General features: G+C 33.7%; 1 protein-coding gene across 6 annotated transcripts in view; it reads left to right on the top strand.

Annotated features, from left to right (window-relative positions):
* The window catches only part of mim (missing-in-metastasis), a 77,545-nt gene that overhangs the window by 34,477 nt on the left and 22,334 nt on the right, over nt 1–20,734 (top strand). For all 6 annotated transcript variants that reach the window (XR_015810835.1, XM_088193422.1, XM_088193421.1 and 3 more), the window contains exon 3: nt 14,903–14,964. Coding sequence is in view for 5 of the 6 variants with exons in the window: in XM_088193422.1 (XP_088049548.1) it covers nt 14,903–14,964 (62 nt within the window). In the remaining variant the exon portion in view is untranslated. The remainder of the gene's footprint in view (nt 1–14,902; nt 14,965–20,734) is intronic.

Below are 20,734 nucleotides of genomic sequence, written 5' to 3'. Positions count from 1 at the left end.
AATATGTGGAATGCAACAAGCTAAATGTTACATTAGATATTTTTAAAAGTTCTTAAATTCGGAGAATATAATTTATTTGTATTGCAGATTTTTTATATAAATATATCTTTTCCTGCAGTACTTACTAACGTTATTGTTCTAAAATACTAACTATTCTGAAATGACGCGAATGAGAGCTAGTTAAAAATGCGGTCACAGAAATATATCTAAAATCATATTTGCAAACATTTTTAAATGGTTTTTAATGTATTCTGACACGAATGGCTTTTTATTAGCTAATGAATGATATGATGTGAACATTCGTGTTATTCACACAGATCTTGGCATTTCATTGTAGTATAATGTTTGCTGTACATGCACGAAATATTTCATTAATTGAAGAGGAAAGAAAGCAAGAAAAATATTAATTGATCATGAAAAAAATCATATATATTTATTGAAAATCAAATTAGTTATTTATCTAATGCCTTGAGACTATTTACTATTCCTGACTTATAATTGAGTTTAATGGAACGTAAATTCTAAGGTTGAAAACCTGCAGCTGACATAATACGCTTTCAAGTTTCCCCTGAAATGGGTTTCTCATATTCAAAATTTCAACGAGACGAGAGGAAATTTAAGCTGAAATTTATTGCCGCAACTTAGGAAATTCGATTTAGCGCAGATTTTTTCTTATAGTTTCTCGTCGTCGCTAACAAAACAAACAATAAAGTAATAATCTTTAAAGCTAATCTTGTTACATCTTCCTTCATGTAGCGTACTTATATCTTGATTGTTGCACGCGCGTTCCACTTTCTTGATTAGATCCCTTCGCCCTGGCGGAAGTTGATGTAAGTGCGAAAACCTCACGTTCGCTAGCCGCATTCATTAGTCGACTCGAGTTTAGTTGTCGGTACGCGAAAGTTCTTCATCCAAGAGCTTTTTGCGGTACGATAAAGAGGCGGAGAGATGTTAGGCTGCATTTTGTGTTACTGAATCTTATGTTTACAATTTATTCGGATCAACTATTGCCAATGGTCGGTTCGTTGGTTGCATTTGACCGACAAATTCGTGCTCCACAATCTCCATTGTGCTCGGTTCACTGTTATATGGATGTATGCCTTCATGCACGGTGGGTGCATCGGAATAATGCAGCGCGAAATCGTTTCTGTATCGCTGCGCTTGGTCTGAAAACGTTAAAAAGTTGGTTATTTAAAAATGGGCGGTATAAATTATTTAATGCGCGGATTATAATACCAATAAAATTACTTTCATTCATTTTAATAATATAATGTATAATTTATATTATTTTTATTATATCAGACTATTAACTCGAAAGTTACAGGTTCGAGCTCCGGCAGCGGAACTTAAATTTTTATTCATAAAAAATATCTATTATTAAAAAAAACCGGCTTCAGCTGCAGTGACATATATTGGTCATATATTATATTACACATGATAATTTATAATTATTAATATAGATGTCATCGATTTTCAGACTTTCTGGTGGTTAATACTTACTTGTTGACTCACTCAATTGGTACAGATTTACCCCGTTGTAACGCATTGGGCTTACGCCTGTCCTGTTACAACGGAAGATTTAATATAAATAAATATTGTATATATTTTGCATGCCATTGCAACGTAAAATGACCCATTACAGAAGCAAGTCAAATTCTCTCACATTGAGCAACTGGCTTGTGATTGATAAATTATAATAGCGAAGGAAATGAAAATTGGGATTTTAGCGAAAAATCGCTAGGAGGTAATAGTGTTATGAGAATGAGCACATTATATGCCCTTACAAATGGATACTTCAGGATCTCGATCACAGTTGTGTTCAATGCATGCACAATCTACCGCGCTCCATTGCTACCTAATTATTCAGCAGTATAATAAGGCTATCAACATTGAAAGTTACCTTGTGCTGTGATACTCAGGTAATTTAGAAACAAGATGACTGGTGATATTTTTACCCACCAATTGAGTAAAATGAATGTGCTACAACTGGCATATCTTGAATCAAAAACATAATTTAAAGTATATTTTGATATTTAAAGATTGATAATTTACAAAATTAGTGAAGACAAATTTAGTAAATACACATGTATTACAATGGTTATTTCTGAGATCATATCAAACAATGAGTAAAATATAAAAAAAATGCAATATATCCTAAGCTGTAGACTATCAGAACATACAATCAGAATGTTTTAAAGAAAATCGTTTAAATTTAAATTAAGTTTTTTGAGTTGAGCGTTTTATTAACCTTTAAAAGACGGAGAGTCAAAAAATGATAAAAGGTCCGAAGCGGGTATAAAATAATGGTTCGTAATTTTGGGGCCAAAATTTGTATTAAAATATCAGAATACATCGGCCAGATAAGTATTAGACGCTCAGAGTTTATATTAAATGGTAAGAATTATTTTGACAGATGGTCAGAATCATTTTTTTTAGTTGGCAATAGTGTTATCGTATAGTGTTTTAGTGCCAACCTGACTCGCAACATTGTCAGATATGAACACTCTCCGCCGCTGTTCTGTCGTTATTCCTGCTTCGTTCGTCGCTATGAATACCTTCGCGTTCTACACACACTTCAATAGATTCATTGAGTGTTATTCATGGGGTGTTCAATGTTCTGACCAACGCTCGCTCGCTTGCAACTAACCTGTATAACAGTTTTGTTGCGAGCGAGATATCTTATAAAATATGTCTTCCTACATTTTCTGATTGTCCTGTATTTGATATTTTTATTCTAACTATTTGATAATTATTCTGACCCTGAATAATATAATTATGACCAGGCTGTTAATAAAGTTTTGACCGAGATTTGATTTTTATTCTTACCCAAAGTTTATTTAAATTCTGACCATTGTTGCTTTTTCAAAATAATCTCGTGAATTTTTGTAAAAAAATATTTTTTGTGGCAGAGAATCGATTAAAGGTATTGAATGACTTATTGATAATGTTATTGCGAAAAAAGTTAAAAATTCGGTCATATTATCCCCCTTTTCGGATAAGGAAGGTTAAACATGACATTTTAAAGTAAAAAATCAATACGATGTAAATAAATAGATTACATATCATTGCAATTTTTAGTGTGTAAGAGTTTTTCCACTTCAAATATAAACCTACTTGACAACTGATTAGATATATTGTTTACTGACAGACGTAATCGTGTTTTGAATAAATGTTTTAATTTTCATAAGTCATGCCTTATGCGAACTGTGTATATGCAATTGGCATGTTTTTTTTTAATATTAATATACGGACAACGTAATTCTGCGGTACTCGGGCTTAATCAGATTAATTTACTGTTTACGCACCTCTATGGCAAAGCATGTACACATTAATTTTCGTTTTCATGACAACACGTTTGGGAAATGTGCGCAAAAAGGAAAAATGAAACATGTAAAACCATATGCGTTAATTCTGAAATTTTGCCGTCGATGAGGAAGTTTGCGCTGTGCTGGAAATAGACTCGTTTGAGATTAGATGATGTTTAAAACACGTTTCAACGTTCAACTCTTCGCCGTTCGGGTTGATGTTTTAGTTATTCTTATTACATTATGCACTTTTATTGTGTCACTGTTGATGATGCTGCACCGTCACGGGCCGCCACCGACCTTCTGTAGTGGATCCTATGTTTGTTTCCATCCATTTACGTAGCGGCGGATATCCTTTCAACTGGTTGGTTGGTATAGTTGTCAGTGTTAATGACCTACAGAACATCTGCTTCTCTACCGTCTATGTTAACTCGAATGATAAATGTTGACTTATCGAAGGTTTCTCCGAGTTAGCGATTATAGAAATATATTCGAAATGGGGGATGTTTTTGCCGAAAGGACAAATTTATTGTACGAGTCAGCTCGCGCGGAAGAGATTCTGCAATTTATGGATCCGGAACAGAGACGTATTTTTTGTGTGTGCACTAATACTGTGGAGCTTGGTTATGGTGCAGTCAAGCGCACCGAACGAAAAATTTGTATTATTAATATTTATAATGCGATAATAGATGTGTGTATTCAAAAGATTTATGATGGGCAATTACGTTCATTATAACGCTAATAAAGTGTTAATGTTTTATTTATAAGATTATTTATGTAACGGATGAGCTAATCCGAATACTAAATATTACATTATATAGAATTTATAAATTTTAACGTCTTTATTTTTAATCGCGGGTCATAATTGTGTACTGCAGATATAATATATTATATATTTTGATACAGTGTCTAAAATAAACAATAATTATTTTTCTTTAACCGATTGCTAAGGATCTAGATTAGTGTTTTTTTTACCGAAATGGTTTACTGGGCTAAAACCAAAAATAAAAATATACTGGGCCACACATATTTATTTAAACAAAACATAATATCTATAATATAGTAATAAAATAACATTTATAATACAGTAAAAAATAATCTTTATAATATAGTAATATAACATTTAAAATACAGCAATACAACAAAACATTACATTTATATTTAATAGAGTAAATTTTTATGTGAATTTTTTTTTTCAATTTTCTCATATTCGCAGATGTTTTCAACGTCGTACACCGAAATTGATTTTTTAAATTGCCATCATTACGACTATTAAATTTAAGTATCTTTAATTTCGAAAAAAAAGGTTCATATATACAAGTTTTAGGAAATTTATCATTACAGACATAATTATTATGAAACTGAACTTTGTCATTAGCCTCAAACAGTTTAATTTAGAGGATGACTGTTGGTTTAATAACTTCATCTGTAAATTTGCTGGAGCTGATTCCATAATAATGTCAAAAGGACATAAAAAATATATATTGAACATATTTTCTTAATTCTTTAAATAGAAAAATCTCTCATGAAATTCTTGTAATAAATTAGTAATTTTTGCGTATATGTATTTGGAAAAATGTTTTTTGCCACTATTGAATTTATGTAATAATAATGGAAAATACACTGTAATTTTATAAAGTTTGAGCTTTGCTATGAATGCTTTTATATTTTGTTAACAATCTGTGATCAATTCGTTTTTCATTAAAGCTGCTAGATCTAGAATGTTATTCATATTTCGCTGTCAATAATATAAGTAGTAGATTAATTTAAAAAAAATATTCAGTGATTACTCTGTTATTGATATTTATTGAAAGTAAATCTATAGCTTCACGGTGTAAACCAGGGATATTCGATCTTTTACATCTTCTGGGCCGCATCGCCCGAAAAATAAGTTTTATTTAGAATTCAATATATTTTTGAAAATAGTGTAACATATATTACCTATGGGTCGATTACAACTTTATTTTTTACACAAAAAAACTATAACATATTTAGTTTAAAATATCCCTTACTCTTATTTTATAAAATACATAGCAGTTTTATTGGTAATATAAAGGAAACATACCGATAAATTACATTTTTATTACTTACTGAAATATCGAGTATTTTTAGCAGGGCTGTGGAGTCGTTAAAAAAAACACGACTCCGACTCCGATTCCGATATTTACCAACAACACGACTCCACTCCGACTTCGACTCCGACTCAAAAAAGTTTAATTTTATCAGGTATTTTTGGTGTTTTTCTACACATTTAATATTCATACGCTATACACATTCATTATTACGCAATTAAAAATTCATAAATTTCATAATTTAAAAAAATGCTCGGAGTCGTGAAAAATGAACGACTCCGAGCCAAAACACCACGACTCCAACTCCGACTCCGACTCCACAGCCCTGATTTTTAGTAAATGGTGTTTTTTATTTTACATGACTAGTATCGAAATAAAATTTTGGATTGATTTGGTTAAATAATATTGACCATTTTTAACAGGGCTGTGGAGTCGTTAAAAAAAAACACGACTCCGACTCCGACTCCGAATCCGATATTTACCAACAACACGACTCCACTCCGACTCCGACTCCGACTTCGACTCCGACTCAAAAAAGTTTAATTTTATCAGGTATTTTTGGTGTTTTTCTACACGTTTAATATTCATACGCTATACACATTCATTATTACGCAATTAAAAATTCATAAATTTCATAATTTAAAAAAATGGTCGGAGTCGCTCATTTTTCACGACTCCGACTCCGACTCCAACTCCGGCCAAAACACCACGACTCCACGACTCCAACTCCGACTCCGACTCCGACTCCACAGCCCTGATTTTTAATGTCACTTTATTGTTGTAGAATGCAATGAGTGATATTTCATGAAATGTAATTTATTGATATTTTTTGCATCGTAATCCACTAGCTTCGCTAATCTTTCGTTCATCCAACCATCAGTGACTTTTTCAAACATATGATGGTTTAACGAAATCTTGCTAATAATATTGCTTTCTCGGCTTCATACAAATCTATAAAAAAACGAGTCCTTTACTAAAACTAGAGATGTCAGTAACATTAAATTCGTTGTCAATTTCTCGAAAGAAGTTGAACCATATCTATAACATCAGTGCTTTAATCGAAAGCTATGGAATAAGACTATATTTTTAGGACTAATTATTTCTGCTACTCTTTCTAAACATACTTTAATGAATTCATCGTTAGTAAACGGACTTGCTTTATTTAGAAATTAAATTTGTTCATATAAATTACCTTTACTAATGAATGACAAGCCATATTTTGAAACGTAAGATTTTTTCCGGATCTTTATTTTTTGATACTTTAAAACCTTTTTTTTAAATATTAATAATATGCGGGTCGCATGAGTGAGTGTCGTGGGTCGCATGTGGCCCGCGGGCTGTGAGTAGGACACCACTCATATACAGCTTAAACCAAAGTCTATTGTCAGCATAGGAGATCTATGGTTTGCGAATATTTTCAATTAGTTTGTTTCCCAGTCGATATAATAAACTAACATTTTTTGCACATTGGCACATACTTTCACGATTAAACTAAAAGTTAAATCTGTTCCACTCGAAGATAACATCTTGAATTCCATTATTAAATTAAAAGTTTATAATATTGTAGTATAAAACGCTAATTTGCGCATCATTGATTCTGAATACTTACGATCTCATTGAATATTGTTTTAAGACTGCTTAATATAAATTTAACTTCGAAGCTTTTCAAAGTAATTGAGGGAGAAAAACAAAACTTCACGAAGCAGTATCAGCGTGATGGATTATGGATAAGCGTTTTTTTCTGAAAGAGTTTTGAAAGTGCCCCCAGAAAGCTTATACGTCTCTATAATATGATATTTTTGCTTTAGTAACGGATTTGTTCGCATTTTGTGTCTAGTCATATCGCATCCTTCAATAAGCACATGTTTAGATGCTCCCCTCATATCAATGCGAAATTAATTGACTATTAAGGAAGTATATTTCTGAAGTATATGTCTTTGTGACTTATTTATTGTCATGGCGAAGGCAAGGCTAATTAGGTATTGAATTCATTTGAAGAAAAATGAAAAATCGCTAGAAATAAATTATGAGAATAAACAAATTTTCACACTCAAATGTGCCAGTGAGGATCGTTACCTAGATAATTTACATGTTCAATGCCTTCATGGCAAACCGCGTTCTATTGCACCGTAATGGATATACTTATTCAGTAGAATAATAGGCCCGGACTACTAAACTTTATAGCTTGTACCATAGATAGATTTTTCTACATTTATTATTTTGTCAATTGAGTTAAATAATTATGTTATTACTGGCACGATCTTTCATTTTATCGAATTTTACATCAATTGGCACAAGTATTGTTCATTTATAGTCATTCGTAGGTACTGATATGATTATTTAAATTATTAAAAAAAAATGATTACAAGTCATATATTGTTTAAATAATGTATAGTTATATATAATTATTTAAAAAAATGTTGCGTTGACAAATAAAATCGCAGTAGACGTTATTTCAGTGATACATAAATTCCACAAACTTGATTGTTTAAATTACGACATTGACATTATATCGATTGAGTTGTATGCTTCACTATACTACACCTTTTTGATTATTTCGTCGATCAGGTCATTCAATCGTCACATTTGGGTTCATTGCATTAATTTTGAACTCGTTTTCGTCCTTGCATCGGGCATTGAAGCACGCGAAGCTTCATTGTCATCATCGATGACATAACTCGTGATATCACCGTTTAAATTATTGCAAACATACCGTCGCTTCACTCGATGGTTTTGTAGTGATTGATGGAGTGCTGCGTTTTTGGAATTTCGCGGCGCGTTAATTTTTTAATTCGACCCCAACACACCCGGTGTTAATTTTTTTACGCGCTGGCAGATGCCAAATGTCGAATGCATTAACCAGATGCTTTGCGGCGTTTGAGATGCGCTTTACTGCATCCGATAAGGACGTAGCGCATGCTGTGCCTGTGTGACTGGCTGTCTAGCGCGCAATTGTGCGATGGTGCGTCTTATGTAGTTTTGTTTTGCTTCCGACGATGACAAAACGATCCATTCGTGCGTGTGAACTGTTTCTCGTTGTCGAGGGTTGTACGGAGTGTTGTTATATGGGTCATTTGCGCTGGATCTGGACTAGTTAACGCGTATCTCGTTGCGATCACGGAAACTAAAAACATGGTGAAGGCGGTACTGTTTTTTAAACAATGCTCTGCGGTTGGGTCTAAAATCGCTAATACTGTTTTATTTCTATAGTAATTTTTAATGGATGGTAATTCATTATGTATGTAAATCACATCAATTTCTGCGTGTAACGCTGTTTGCTACTTTCATATAGATGTTTTATTAAATTATTTATTATTTAATTTACTTATTTTTTCTCTAGAAACTCGTATATGTGAAGCGTAGACTGGGCTAATCTATTTTGAGTAAGCTGGTAGTCTCAAGCGACGAGGGTGGACTTGAATTAAGTATGAACTTCGTAATATCGTTTAATTGAAAATTGCTAATCATATAAACAATAGGATCCAGCTCAGAAAAAAATTGAGAAAATTTTAGTTATATATATTTTGGTAAAAATATTTTTTAAAAATTTATTCTATTTGTATAATATGTCTTATAAAGTTGATTTTTTAACAAATACCAGTCCGAAAATATGTATCTTCTGTGAAATTATTTTGGAAATATTCGTGAGTTTCAATTCAAAAAATTGACGCGGCAGTTACTCGTAATAATTCGATAATTACACGAGACAATGCAGCCGACTAGTGCACGCTCACTAGAAGACAGAAGAAAGCATATCTGTCACACAATCAGCGTTCAAGAAATAAATACTTAATGGAGCAGGTGTGAAGGCAAGTCTTTCTATTATGCACGACGCAGCCAGCGCATGGGTCAATGCTATTTTTTGCCATTTTTTTTCTCTTAACCCGAGCACCCAAGTGCTCTCAAATTAATTTGAAGCTCCTGCCGAGCACGCTGTTCGTACATTTTTTTCAACTTCATTATGTCACCTGCCATATTGTGCCGCGTCTCATTAATGAACTCTCGCGCATATTTTAAGATTAATAAGTTATTTATTCGTGGGAGAATCTCACCGCACCGGATATTATAGCAGGTCCGATCGGATATTGCCTCGAAAATCAGCTTCATGACGGCGGTGGTCGGCTCTGTGATTATCAATCTTTTAGATGTAATGATAAGCGCCGAGCGAAAGATGCGTAATATAATACATATTTATACGAGAACGTTCAAAGTGTTTGTATAACTTAGCGTTATTGCCGATTTTATTGCGTGGCGTGAGATGAAATGAAAAATATTGGCGTTGCTGCCAAATAAAATACATAATTAAGTTTATTAAAAAAAACTTTGATCAAATAAAATTATATTTAAATAACTCAGTGGGTGAGATTTTTGCTAGATATTTGGCACTTATGTCAAACTTAGTACATAGTAATAAATTATATGCATGTGGTGAATTATAGAAAATATAATATTATCCGTTAATTATTTGTATATATTTGTTAATTATTTGTTGCTGATCCGCGAATTACCGTTAACTAACAAATTAAATAAAAAATAGTGTTATTTAGTAATATGCTGAGAATACACTGACAAGGCGATATTTATCGCGATATAAAAAAATACATTACTTTTTTATCTTATTGAAAGGCCTGTCAATGCTGCATGTTGTGTGACCTGGCTGTTAATCGAGTGATACACAACCTTTATAAGTGCAACTTTGCTTAGCTCTTTTTGGTTCAAAGTGCAGAAGTTTTACTTAAAACTAGGTTACATTTGCATAAAGTTATCTTTAAGAAAACGATTTAAATATATTTATACCACTGTTATAAATTTATTTAAAATAAAATATCAATATTATTCTGCAAACATTCGTCTACAGTACAACTTCGAGTTGCTATATGTAATATTTCATTATATTTAAATTATAAATTATATTTAAAGTCGGAACTGCGTAGTCCGTAGTATTTACTGGTAACTCAGATGCCACGGGCTCGAGCCACGGCAGTAAACTTGATTTTTTTTTTTATAAAATTGCGCCATCTTTAAAAACCGGTCCCAGCTGCGAAGTAGCATTTATATATAATATTTTTAATATCACCGATTCCCATAATTTCAGTCTGATTGTTAATATTTGTAATTATTAATTATGTTTGATACAGTTGATACAGCTTTATCCCGTTGTAACGCATTGAGCTCATCAGGCAAAAAAAATATTGGCCCAGTTAATAATTTTACATGAAACTGCATATGTATTGTATAATACAATATATTCAATCTTATCATTACACTTTCACGTTATTCCATTATTATTTTTTTTGTTATTATATCTTGCTAACGATCTAAACGTATTATGTACACACTCTTTCACTAATCGCTTATTGTGAGTCTAGACTTTTGACGTTTTGTTGTGGATGCTTTATGTGTGTTGCGTGATTTTAGTTCATTTTTTGTTCGTGCATTTGAAGTTAGCCGTTGAAATACCTCGCGTTTTTATAATAGTTATAAGAAAAGTAAATTTGTATAATACATATGTATTTGTATATTTGAATGAACATAATGAAAGCATAATATTTTTTATTCTTATGAATTTATTTATTAAGACTATTAACACTTACATATAACAATAGCTCGTTAGTTGAACAAATAGTAAATTATGCAACTAAGCAGACAGTGATTTTCTATTGTAGTTGGGATTAACTTATGGCGTTGACTGACGTTTATATTTTTTGACATTTCGAATGTATCTAGTTTGTTCGCTAATTAAATTCACATTATATGTACATTCTTGGCCGTACAAGGGTTAAATCTTTTTATTCCTATTGCCGCTTTTTATACCTACACACAATATCATTGTTATATAAAGATTGATAAATTAATATTTCGTTCCATTATAAACAATAAATCATATGTTATTGTTCTGCATGCCTGCGCTTTTGTAACAAATCTTTCGTAACCTAAACTTTGAAGCCCTTTAAAGACGTTACATAACATTAGTTATTGATTTGGGAAAATGATGTAATTTAATACTTATCCTACTTCGTACCGCTAAGTGAGCGGTTTTGTTTAATACATTCGTAGTTTGACCTAAAATTCCATTAAGTGTAAAGTACAGCCACTAGTATTAGTTCATGTGGGTAAGTTGAAACTCTTAAATTTATTAGACGCTATCGGATGGAACGCCTTGGTACGGCTGTTAAACTATATTGCACTAATATATTTGCAGAACAGCGAAGAGTGGCCAAAATGAGAATTACATTTTTTCGCGTTATCTAAATTGAAAAAGTTGGAATGTTTGCGAATCTAGATTGTCGTGTTTGTGCTAAGTGGGTAGATAATGTCATGTATTTTTGTTATCATGTTAATTTAATAAAAATACACATTAAATCTCGGTCATCATCGCTTAGGTCCACACAGTTCGGACGTAAATATCCGGACTATTAATTAAAATGTCGTGCGAAATCTTAACGGTCGTTTTAACGTGACGTCGCATGCTACTGATGAAAATGGTTCGCTCGCTCAAATTTTACGTAACGTTTAGTAAGCTGAAAGAGAGAATAAAATAAACGCTTCCGAAATACGTCGTTTACGGTTAACGTCATGAATTTTTCCACGTTTTATAAGCGTATATTTGCACGTATATTTTCATTGAGAGGTTTTGGGTCGAATATTATATTAGCTTTGGTTTGTGTTTTTTTACGTGCAGTATTGGATTATATTATACTATTTTTAATAACTAGTTAAAAAAAATTATTATTGTTATATATGTAAATAGCTTGTAAGGAGTATGTTAACGCCAGTTTCGCATGTTGTATGCGTTCGCGAACGTCGTCTTACGGCGCTATATACTATCATGTCTTAAAATGGGATGAACTCAAATTTAAATAGGATAATTATTATATTCACTGTCGCTTGAAATCCGCATTGGAATTAATTAAAATGCCATAATCGATTTCAACGGTGAAAATTGAAATGGGTTTATGGCATTAAGTGGTAAATATTTACTACCTAAATTAATGATAAAGTTTTTTGCTCGTATGACGAGTCAAATTAAAAAAAAATATTTGCTCGTATCTAGAAAACTCGATACATAGTCGAGTCACTCGTAAGTCGATGTTCTACTGTACTGCAGAAATATACAAGATGTGTACGGCGATATACCGCCACACAGACTATTTTATCAATCACCCGCCGCATTAGCCTAGCAACCCTAGATAGACCATTTTTTGGTCGTGAAATCTCTGTTTAAACCGTTTCCTGATGTTTAAGTTTATTTATTTATTTATTAAAATTATAACCATCGTGACCTGACAGGCAAACCTAATGCGTCACGATAGTCAAAAGTACTAATACATCATAATACATACAAATATAAACAAGACAAAACAACAGACACAAATCACCTCAACAGGTGTGCATTGTCCCATACGAATTGAACCAAAACTCCATAAGTGCAAGAGAAAATGTCAATATTACTATGGACAGAATTGAGCAGATAAATGGCCTTGGCCAGAGAAGAGTTGGCAAGTGCTCCAGTTCTACACTTAACAGGCAAGAATAGTGGACGCGACCGAGAACTATATCCACCTTCAGGAGCCCACATTTGCTCGAGCACTGAAGGATTGTCTACGATGCCCTTGAGCAATTTCCAGAAGTGTTTAATTACATAAACACTTCTGCGAGTCGACAAAGAAACGTATCCCAGGGCTCCCAAAATAAAAGCACTGGGAAACAAGAACGGATAATACCCGTATTCCTTCAAGTATAAATATCGAAGAAATTTACGTTGTACTTTTTCCAGCTTCAATTCATTACATTGACTCATTACGCCTGGGATCCAAATGATGGAGCTAGTTTCTAGTATGCTGCGGACTAGAGTATCATAAAGAGTGCGCAATACTAAAGTATTCCTAAAGTAACGCGCATTTCTCAAGATAAAACCGAGCATTTTTAAGGATTTGCTATGAGTCTCTGCAATGTGCTGGCTAAATTTCCAACAAATTTAAAGTTAAAAATTTAAAGTTAAAAACTTAAAGTTAAAAACATAGTTAAAATTTAAAGTTAAAAACATAGATAAACAGCTATAGATTACTTAAAATATAGTTTAAAAAAAAATACAGGTGTTGCTGGTTAAAACAAGTCTTGGAAGTCAGATACAACTATTTTAATTATTTATAATATTATATAGCTTTAACCACCAAGTGTCTCTGTATAGCACAAACTAACGGTTTATTCATAACGTAATTACTTTTATAATATAAAATCGATTCTGTTGTTTGGAATTATTGTATCTGTACCTTTAGGTTATAATCGATAGATATAAAATGCGGTAGTTGTGATGATACATGTATATCTTATTTTACATATCCTCACCCCATACGGGATTTTCAAACAAAACACTTCTCATTCACTCTTACTAAATGATTTTGAGCATTCGGACTCAGAACTCGGACACACATTTACATTTGATATCAATCTGAAACTTTAAATCGACGTAGACAAACAAATAATGAATTAAAAGGCTGTATTTGTAAGATTTAATTGTAAACACAACCAACAAAAATTGAACACGAGAGACTATTGCTAATTTGCAGTCGGATCTAGAGCGGGAAGAAAACTATTATTTTAAATACATTTATCATGTCAAGGTTAAAGTGTTGTCTTCTCTCTATCTCTCCATCTGTGTTACATGCGTATGAAAATTGATAAGTGTACATTATCATATTGTTTATAGTGTTGTTATAGCAATCACGTTGTGGGTTATCATTTCTAACAGCTTACGTGACATACACGTTCAATTTATATAAAAGCTTTTTACGTGTTTATGGTTTATTATTGTGCGTTTACCACATGACGATGTCAAACGATCACTGTTACATAATAAAAATTAATATGGTATTGATAACATATCGTATACGTTAAAGGTTATTGCAATTTCGTCTTTTGAATAGCACTCTTTAGCGACTGGTGTGATTATATCGTTTATTTGCTGTGAAGCCTTGATTGATTTTATTCTTAAAAGTTTTCTCCGCAGCATATAACGGATTTTTATCCGTGTTCCGTTATCAGCGACCGTCGTAAGCGATGATTTGCGATATCTTTGTTTGAATCTCGGAAAAGCTTCCGAGCCACGTTTCTCTCTCTCGGATTACCTATTTATTTATCGGCGTTTCTGTAAATCATAGCACATGTCGCTGCGTTCCCAGAGAGATGAGGCACGCGATGCTCTTGAAAAAATAAAATAAAAACGCCTCCGAGGCGGATGCACTTATGTGTCAATGACATCGAAATGGCTGTTGTTCGTTCAATCGGCGCTTTTCGGATAAAGTATTGAGATTACAGCGGCTCTAGTGTGCCAATTAGCAGTTGTACGATTTTACTATTTCGCGTCATGCATCTTCGATCTGCTGGGACTAATCGGACTCGTTTTTGTCTCGTTCTTAGACCGGATATTATATATGCTTTCAGAGCGTGATTGTTATTGAAATAACATAACGGAAGTCCTTTGAGAAAAGTGTATTGATAAGGTTTCTTTTTGTTTGTTTTCAGAACGGCACTCCGATATGGGAGGACTTCATTGCCAAGGCGACAAAGCTGCACGCAGTACTGAAGTGAGTAATGTGTAACTGTATTTTATCTACATTCTACAGTTACTTGTGGTTGTAATAATCGATTTGTAAAAAATGGATTGATAAGGCAATATACCTTTATCTCAAAATTCACCACATTTTGGTAGTAGTTTTTTTTTATATAATACACCGTTTCGGTCCATTACAATGATGCTACATCCTGATTTTTAATATTTTTTTTGCGGCAACAATAATTTATGATATATAAAGTTCGACTTTTTATGCTAACTTGTATAATAAATACGATGCTTTTATTGTATTATTATTGTATCGATTTAACACTTTAGGCGTTTTGCCTAATGATTTTAACAATGACATCTGTTTTAATTAATTAATTATCTTTTTGTTATCTATGTATATTTAACGTGTGTCTTTTACATCAGTGATTCACGCAGTACTTTCAGTTTACGAAGCGGTTTTGTACTGTCCGCTAACATAACGCTGCGTGCGGGCCCGCAAACTATTTTATCTGAGTTGACATTTTTTCTCTGGCCTTTTTTAGCTCCCAATTTATTCACCGCCTGATATTTAACATTTTCTCGGAGGCTTTTAACTCCCAAATTGAGACCAGCTACAATCTTAAAGTGAAATTGGGCAAGCATGGGACCTAACATTTTTTTTTACATATTTTCTCCTTAGTACCCTATTCGCTCTAAGCACTCACCACCCTTAAGTCAAACACATCCCTTAATATAAATGTTAAATATATATAAAGTCATCTTTACCAAGTTTTGCTCAGTTTCACTACGAGGTCGATAGTTACACTGTGAGATATTGCCCCATTCCCCAAATATGTATGTATTCTATTTATTAAATGACATAACTTACAAACTGCTCAGTTGCACTCTAGGACCATGAAAAAATATAGCCCTCCAGTCTGAATCAAGTTTAACATACATGTTATATAATTTAAACGTATTTTTTATATTCAAACAAATAATATTTTTTGTTATTTTTGTTGTTTTTTGTTTTGTTTTCCGAATAACTATGTACATATATGTATATATTTATTAAATGTTGATAATTTAGTGCGTTCCTTTAAAATCATATGACAATATTGATTTACGAGGCTGAATATAGCTTATAGCAGAAAAGTGCTCACCCCGCCCGTCCAAACATCTGACCGCGACAGCACTCGAGTGCGAGATTAGGGAAAATGCGTGAGCATGACAGCGATTGAGAGATTAGGGGAAAACCCCCGCGGGTTGTAATTTTAAAAGCCAACACGGGAAGTATGAGATTGAAGCGGTTCCTTGTGCAGTTCCGGAAAATATATCTCCATTTAGGTAATGTAATATACGCGATCTTATACCGTATCGATCGACCCAATTGATAAATATAATACACCAGACTTCCGCGTCGTTCATATCCATCGTCGACGCCATTCCATCAATCATCGAACCGGGTTCGGACGCAATTTCGAAGTTTATATTGACGGAACGCCGCCGCTGACCGACAGCCGAATTCTTCCGCTCGGACACGTGCCCCTTGTCGTTTCCGACTCGCGGTTCGAATCTGAATCTTGATCGATTTGGCCACCTGTTCAATGGTGGTACATACGTGCATGCTCTATACGTATGCCGTTCACGTATGCGCGCATACGACGCGGCATGCGTCCAAGGTCTGTTAATGACGCTATTAAAACTTCCGAAACGAGGGTGGTTGGTTGGTGCTTAAATTGCTCCCGCGACTAATTACGCCGCTGAAACTACGAGCGGACTAATAGAATTATCCCAGGCAAAGCGGCGTCCGTCTCATAGCTCTTGTTAATTAGGTGTAGGCCTACACATACGTGACGTTTTAATGATAAATCCACGATCCAGCTAGGTTGTAACTGACATAATTGTATATTAAGCTTAAGGCTTAAGTTATTCAAAATTTTAGATTACAGCAATAAAGCAACAATCCCTATTACGCAGTCCACAAATACCTCAATTATAATTCAAAACATTTTCTGTAATCGGACGAGTCTCGAAAGACCTGATCCAAAGACTGTTATGGGCTGAATTACATACGTCACATTGCAACGGGGCGATCCCGGTGATACCTTTTATTTTATTGCGCTTTATATTTTTCTATGTATTGGGATAGCGGTAACATATTATAAAATTTAAAGTCTGCCCAAAAGACTCGTGTGCATTATAAAATATATTACTGTAAGAAAGTATTTAGTTTGTAATTTGTATTGTGCAACAATTTGTGTCATTTAAAATTCTATAAATGCATTCTATTTGTTGCGGAGGGGCGCCAGTCCACCGCACGCTGGAGGTCCGTCACACCAGTGTGGAATAGTAGTATAAACTCCTTACGAAGAGCAGGGACTCTCGGGGGTAGGCAGCAGAGACAGTGTTGACATCCCTCACGAAGTTGCTTAAGTCCTTCGGGACGCACGGATATTTGAAAAATACACTAAGAAAACTCTTAAAAATAAATAGTACTACGGGGCTCCAATCTAATGAGCTTGTGTGAGCGTTAGCTCTTGTATGGTACCGGAGCTGACACCCATCAGTAGTCTGGCACCTGATTGTTATTGTTGAGGCTTGCATGAGCGCAGGCAGTGAGTGGCGGAAAGAATTGCACGTAGTCTCTTATCTGTTGCGAACTCCTTCTTTCTACATAGTGATTTAGGTTCTCTAAGGAGATGGGCTTCCGTTAACCGTCTGCCCTTTAGTGTCGGAAAGTGCCGTACTGTGTCATTTTCTCGATCCCGTTCGCCATCAGTTTATTCCAATGACTCGGTGGGAACATTTTGGCTAGAGAAACTTCCACTAAAGATCTCGGAATCATTTTTGAGAGCAAGTGTAGATTCACTCGACACGTACACTACATCTGCAATACATCTATCAAGATGTTCGGCTTTGTTATGAGGAACGTATTTCACTTTGACGATCCGTCAGTTATTCGCGTACTCTATGACACTTTAGTTTAAAGCATTCTGGAATCGGATTCCATAATTTGGAATCTCCCATTAACCAAATACTCTTTTAGTCGAAAAGGTTTTTAAGATACCCAAGTACAGCAGCTACGAATTCAAGCTTTCTTTTGTGTATAGATGATTTAAAATTGTTAAATTGCATATCCCGGCGTTCGGATACGATTCGCTGAGTTCTCGCAGAAAGTTGTATGTCGCTAAGCATTTCTTCAAACTAAAGAATGCTGTCATTTTACTGAAGTTTACTAAAGATGCTGTCATTTTACTAAATTTTAATGAAGATGCTGTCATTTTACTAAAGTTTTTGGTCAGTTTACTAAAAGACGATGTCAACAATTTAACTATTCTCGAGGAATTCCAGTTTGGGTTCCATAATGTTTTCGAGAATCACGATCGCGTCCTCTTTTCATTCCGCTGGAGCTAAGAGGTCTGCACTTGCAGACTCGCCTATGGCTGTCGCCGTCCGGCTCCTTCATACGCTGGCATTGCACATTGCCCTGTTTAATGTTAGCGACGAGGAGCTGGGTCAGTTCGTATCATTTAATTGTAATGTTTTTTTATATTGTTTTTCTATACATTTTTTTATTATATTTTTTTGTGTGTATTAAAATAATACTATGCATTGTTTTTCGACTATCGTGACGCGTTGGGATAACCTGTTAGGTCACGATGGTCTTAATTTACTTTAATTTAAATAAAGTATGCTTTTAGAGCTATTTTGTTTTAAATTTGATTTTAGTTACATATGGTCGTAAAATTGATTGATTGATTTAGGGTGCTTTTAACGTCATATAAGTTTTGTATCTCACGCTCGGTGCGTTTATTTCAATAAAAGCTTTAAAAATCATCTGCTTTAGATTTGCACTGATGGATTTGCTGGTGGTCGTTGTGGACTTGTAGGAACTTTCCACCAATAAAACACGAGTCTTTTGAGAATATGCTATATGCACAAGCTGCGCAACGAATCACATATTTCTTTCAATTTAAGCTCAAAGTGGTGCCATTTTCCTTAAGTATTTTTATTTGAAAATATACTAAAATATTTCACTGCGTGGTCAAAAATACATTTTTATTACGTTTTAATATTATTTGACATAATTATGTTTCCTTTATAATTTCCTTTTTTTATGTAATGAATTGTGTCTATTAAAATATTATACTTCACTATTGCCTGATAATTCCTGTAAAAATATTTTGGATTTTTTATCCTCTTGCATTCTATATATAGCATGATAGTACAACGTGACCCAGTTGAAGCAATCTTTCAAACTCGATTGAGTGAATTAACTTATCCTTATCCAGTCCATTGAACTGCCAAGCGAAAATGTGAAACGTACTGCCGCTATTAAAGTGGGATTTTCATTATACTGTGGAATTATCTATAATCCGCTTTGGACATGTAGAAAAATAGAGGAAATCTAATCAGTCATTCATGCGATTCAAGTTATTTTGTCAGTTCTGGTTGTAAATGTATTCTACTACTTCATGAAAATGTTTTCAAAGTACATAAAAGTGTATTAACACGCCTTGGGCATTCAAACACCGCCGAATCGTTTTCTTTAGCTGTCATCATAATATAGGACAGAAAACGTTACAGACGCGCTGGAGGCATTTTTTTTGCCGTATGAGCCCTCGCGTTCCTGAAAGCATACGCTTACATGTTTCACGAGCTATTTGTAAGGATGCCTTTTGCTTTTCTGTAGAATAGGCAAGACTGCACTATAAAAATGTGATGTTTATACTTCTTGAATAGTTGTATACTTTTAAAAAGTCAACATATTTTTACCAAAATTAACTATCCTTTTTCAATGTTTGTGGCTCGTTGAGCTGCCACCACAGCTAGCCGCGCTCAAGAGAAAGTTGGCAACCCGTGGCTAAATTACATATTTTCTTTAATAAACATAACGGCATATATTGTATTGAATATAAAAATGATAGCCCTAATTGTTGAGCTTATCTTTGAATGACAGTCTGATTGAATTCTTTAGATAGAATGTTCTACTATTGATGGATGAAACCCTCAATATATTACCCAAAGGCTTATTGTTTCGGCAAAAAAGTGTATTGCAGCTGTAAAATAAATGCAGTTTGTTGAATAAACAAAAAATCTATCGAAACAATTGATGGATGATACATTTTATTAAAATTATTATTTGGGATAAATGTACCTGCCCAATTCGCTTCTGACTATACTTGATAGTGGCTTCAGTCATATTTTTTATTATTATTATACAAATATTCTAGGTGCGGACCTAATGTTACAACCGTACGATTATTTTTAATTATATTATTACCTTTTTACACAAGATTCGTACGCGCACGAGCGTCTCGCCGCACTTTCGAAGACTTTCGTTGATGTTACTTTGATTGTCGAGTATTATTGGATTCAACGGGCAATTGAACACGGCGTATGTGTGCTGTGCATTCACGCACGATGTGTGTATTTGTGTGTTTTTTCTATATCAAATATTATATTAACACTATTTTTTACATACATACTATATAAAAATGTGCTCCGAATCGAAATCGAAACTGTCGATAATCGAGGCGTACTATTCGTGCTATCGGTTCAACTAATTGCTAATGGACCACTAGTTATCCAATCTTTGATTATGCACGGCTGAATCGATTATCGACGTGTGTTATTGATTCTAAAAATGAACGAGGTGTGCATTGATTAGAAATCAGGCGAGTAAAACACGAATTTCTGTTTCGATTGTTGCGAATTTTTGTTTCGGCGATATCGTGATTCTGGTGTAGTAATGCATATTCAGTTAAATTCAAAATATGGTTTATATTAAAGTGTGATCATACGTTGTT

This window comes from Plectrocnemia conspersa, unplaced genomic scaffold, assembly GCF_051122295.1.
Source record: "Plectrocnemia conspersa isolate PC_06_02 unplaced genomic scaffold, ASM5112229v1 ptg000009l, whole genome shotgun sequence".
NCBI lineage: Eukaryota > Metazoa > Arthropoda > Insecta > Trichoptera > Polycentropodidae > Plectrocnemia > Plectrocnemia conspersa.
The sequence above is the reverse complement of the archived record's forward strand: the minus strand, read 5'-3'. Positions and strand labels throughout refer to the sequence as shown.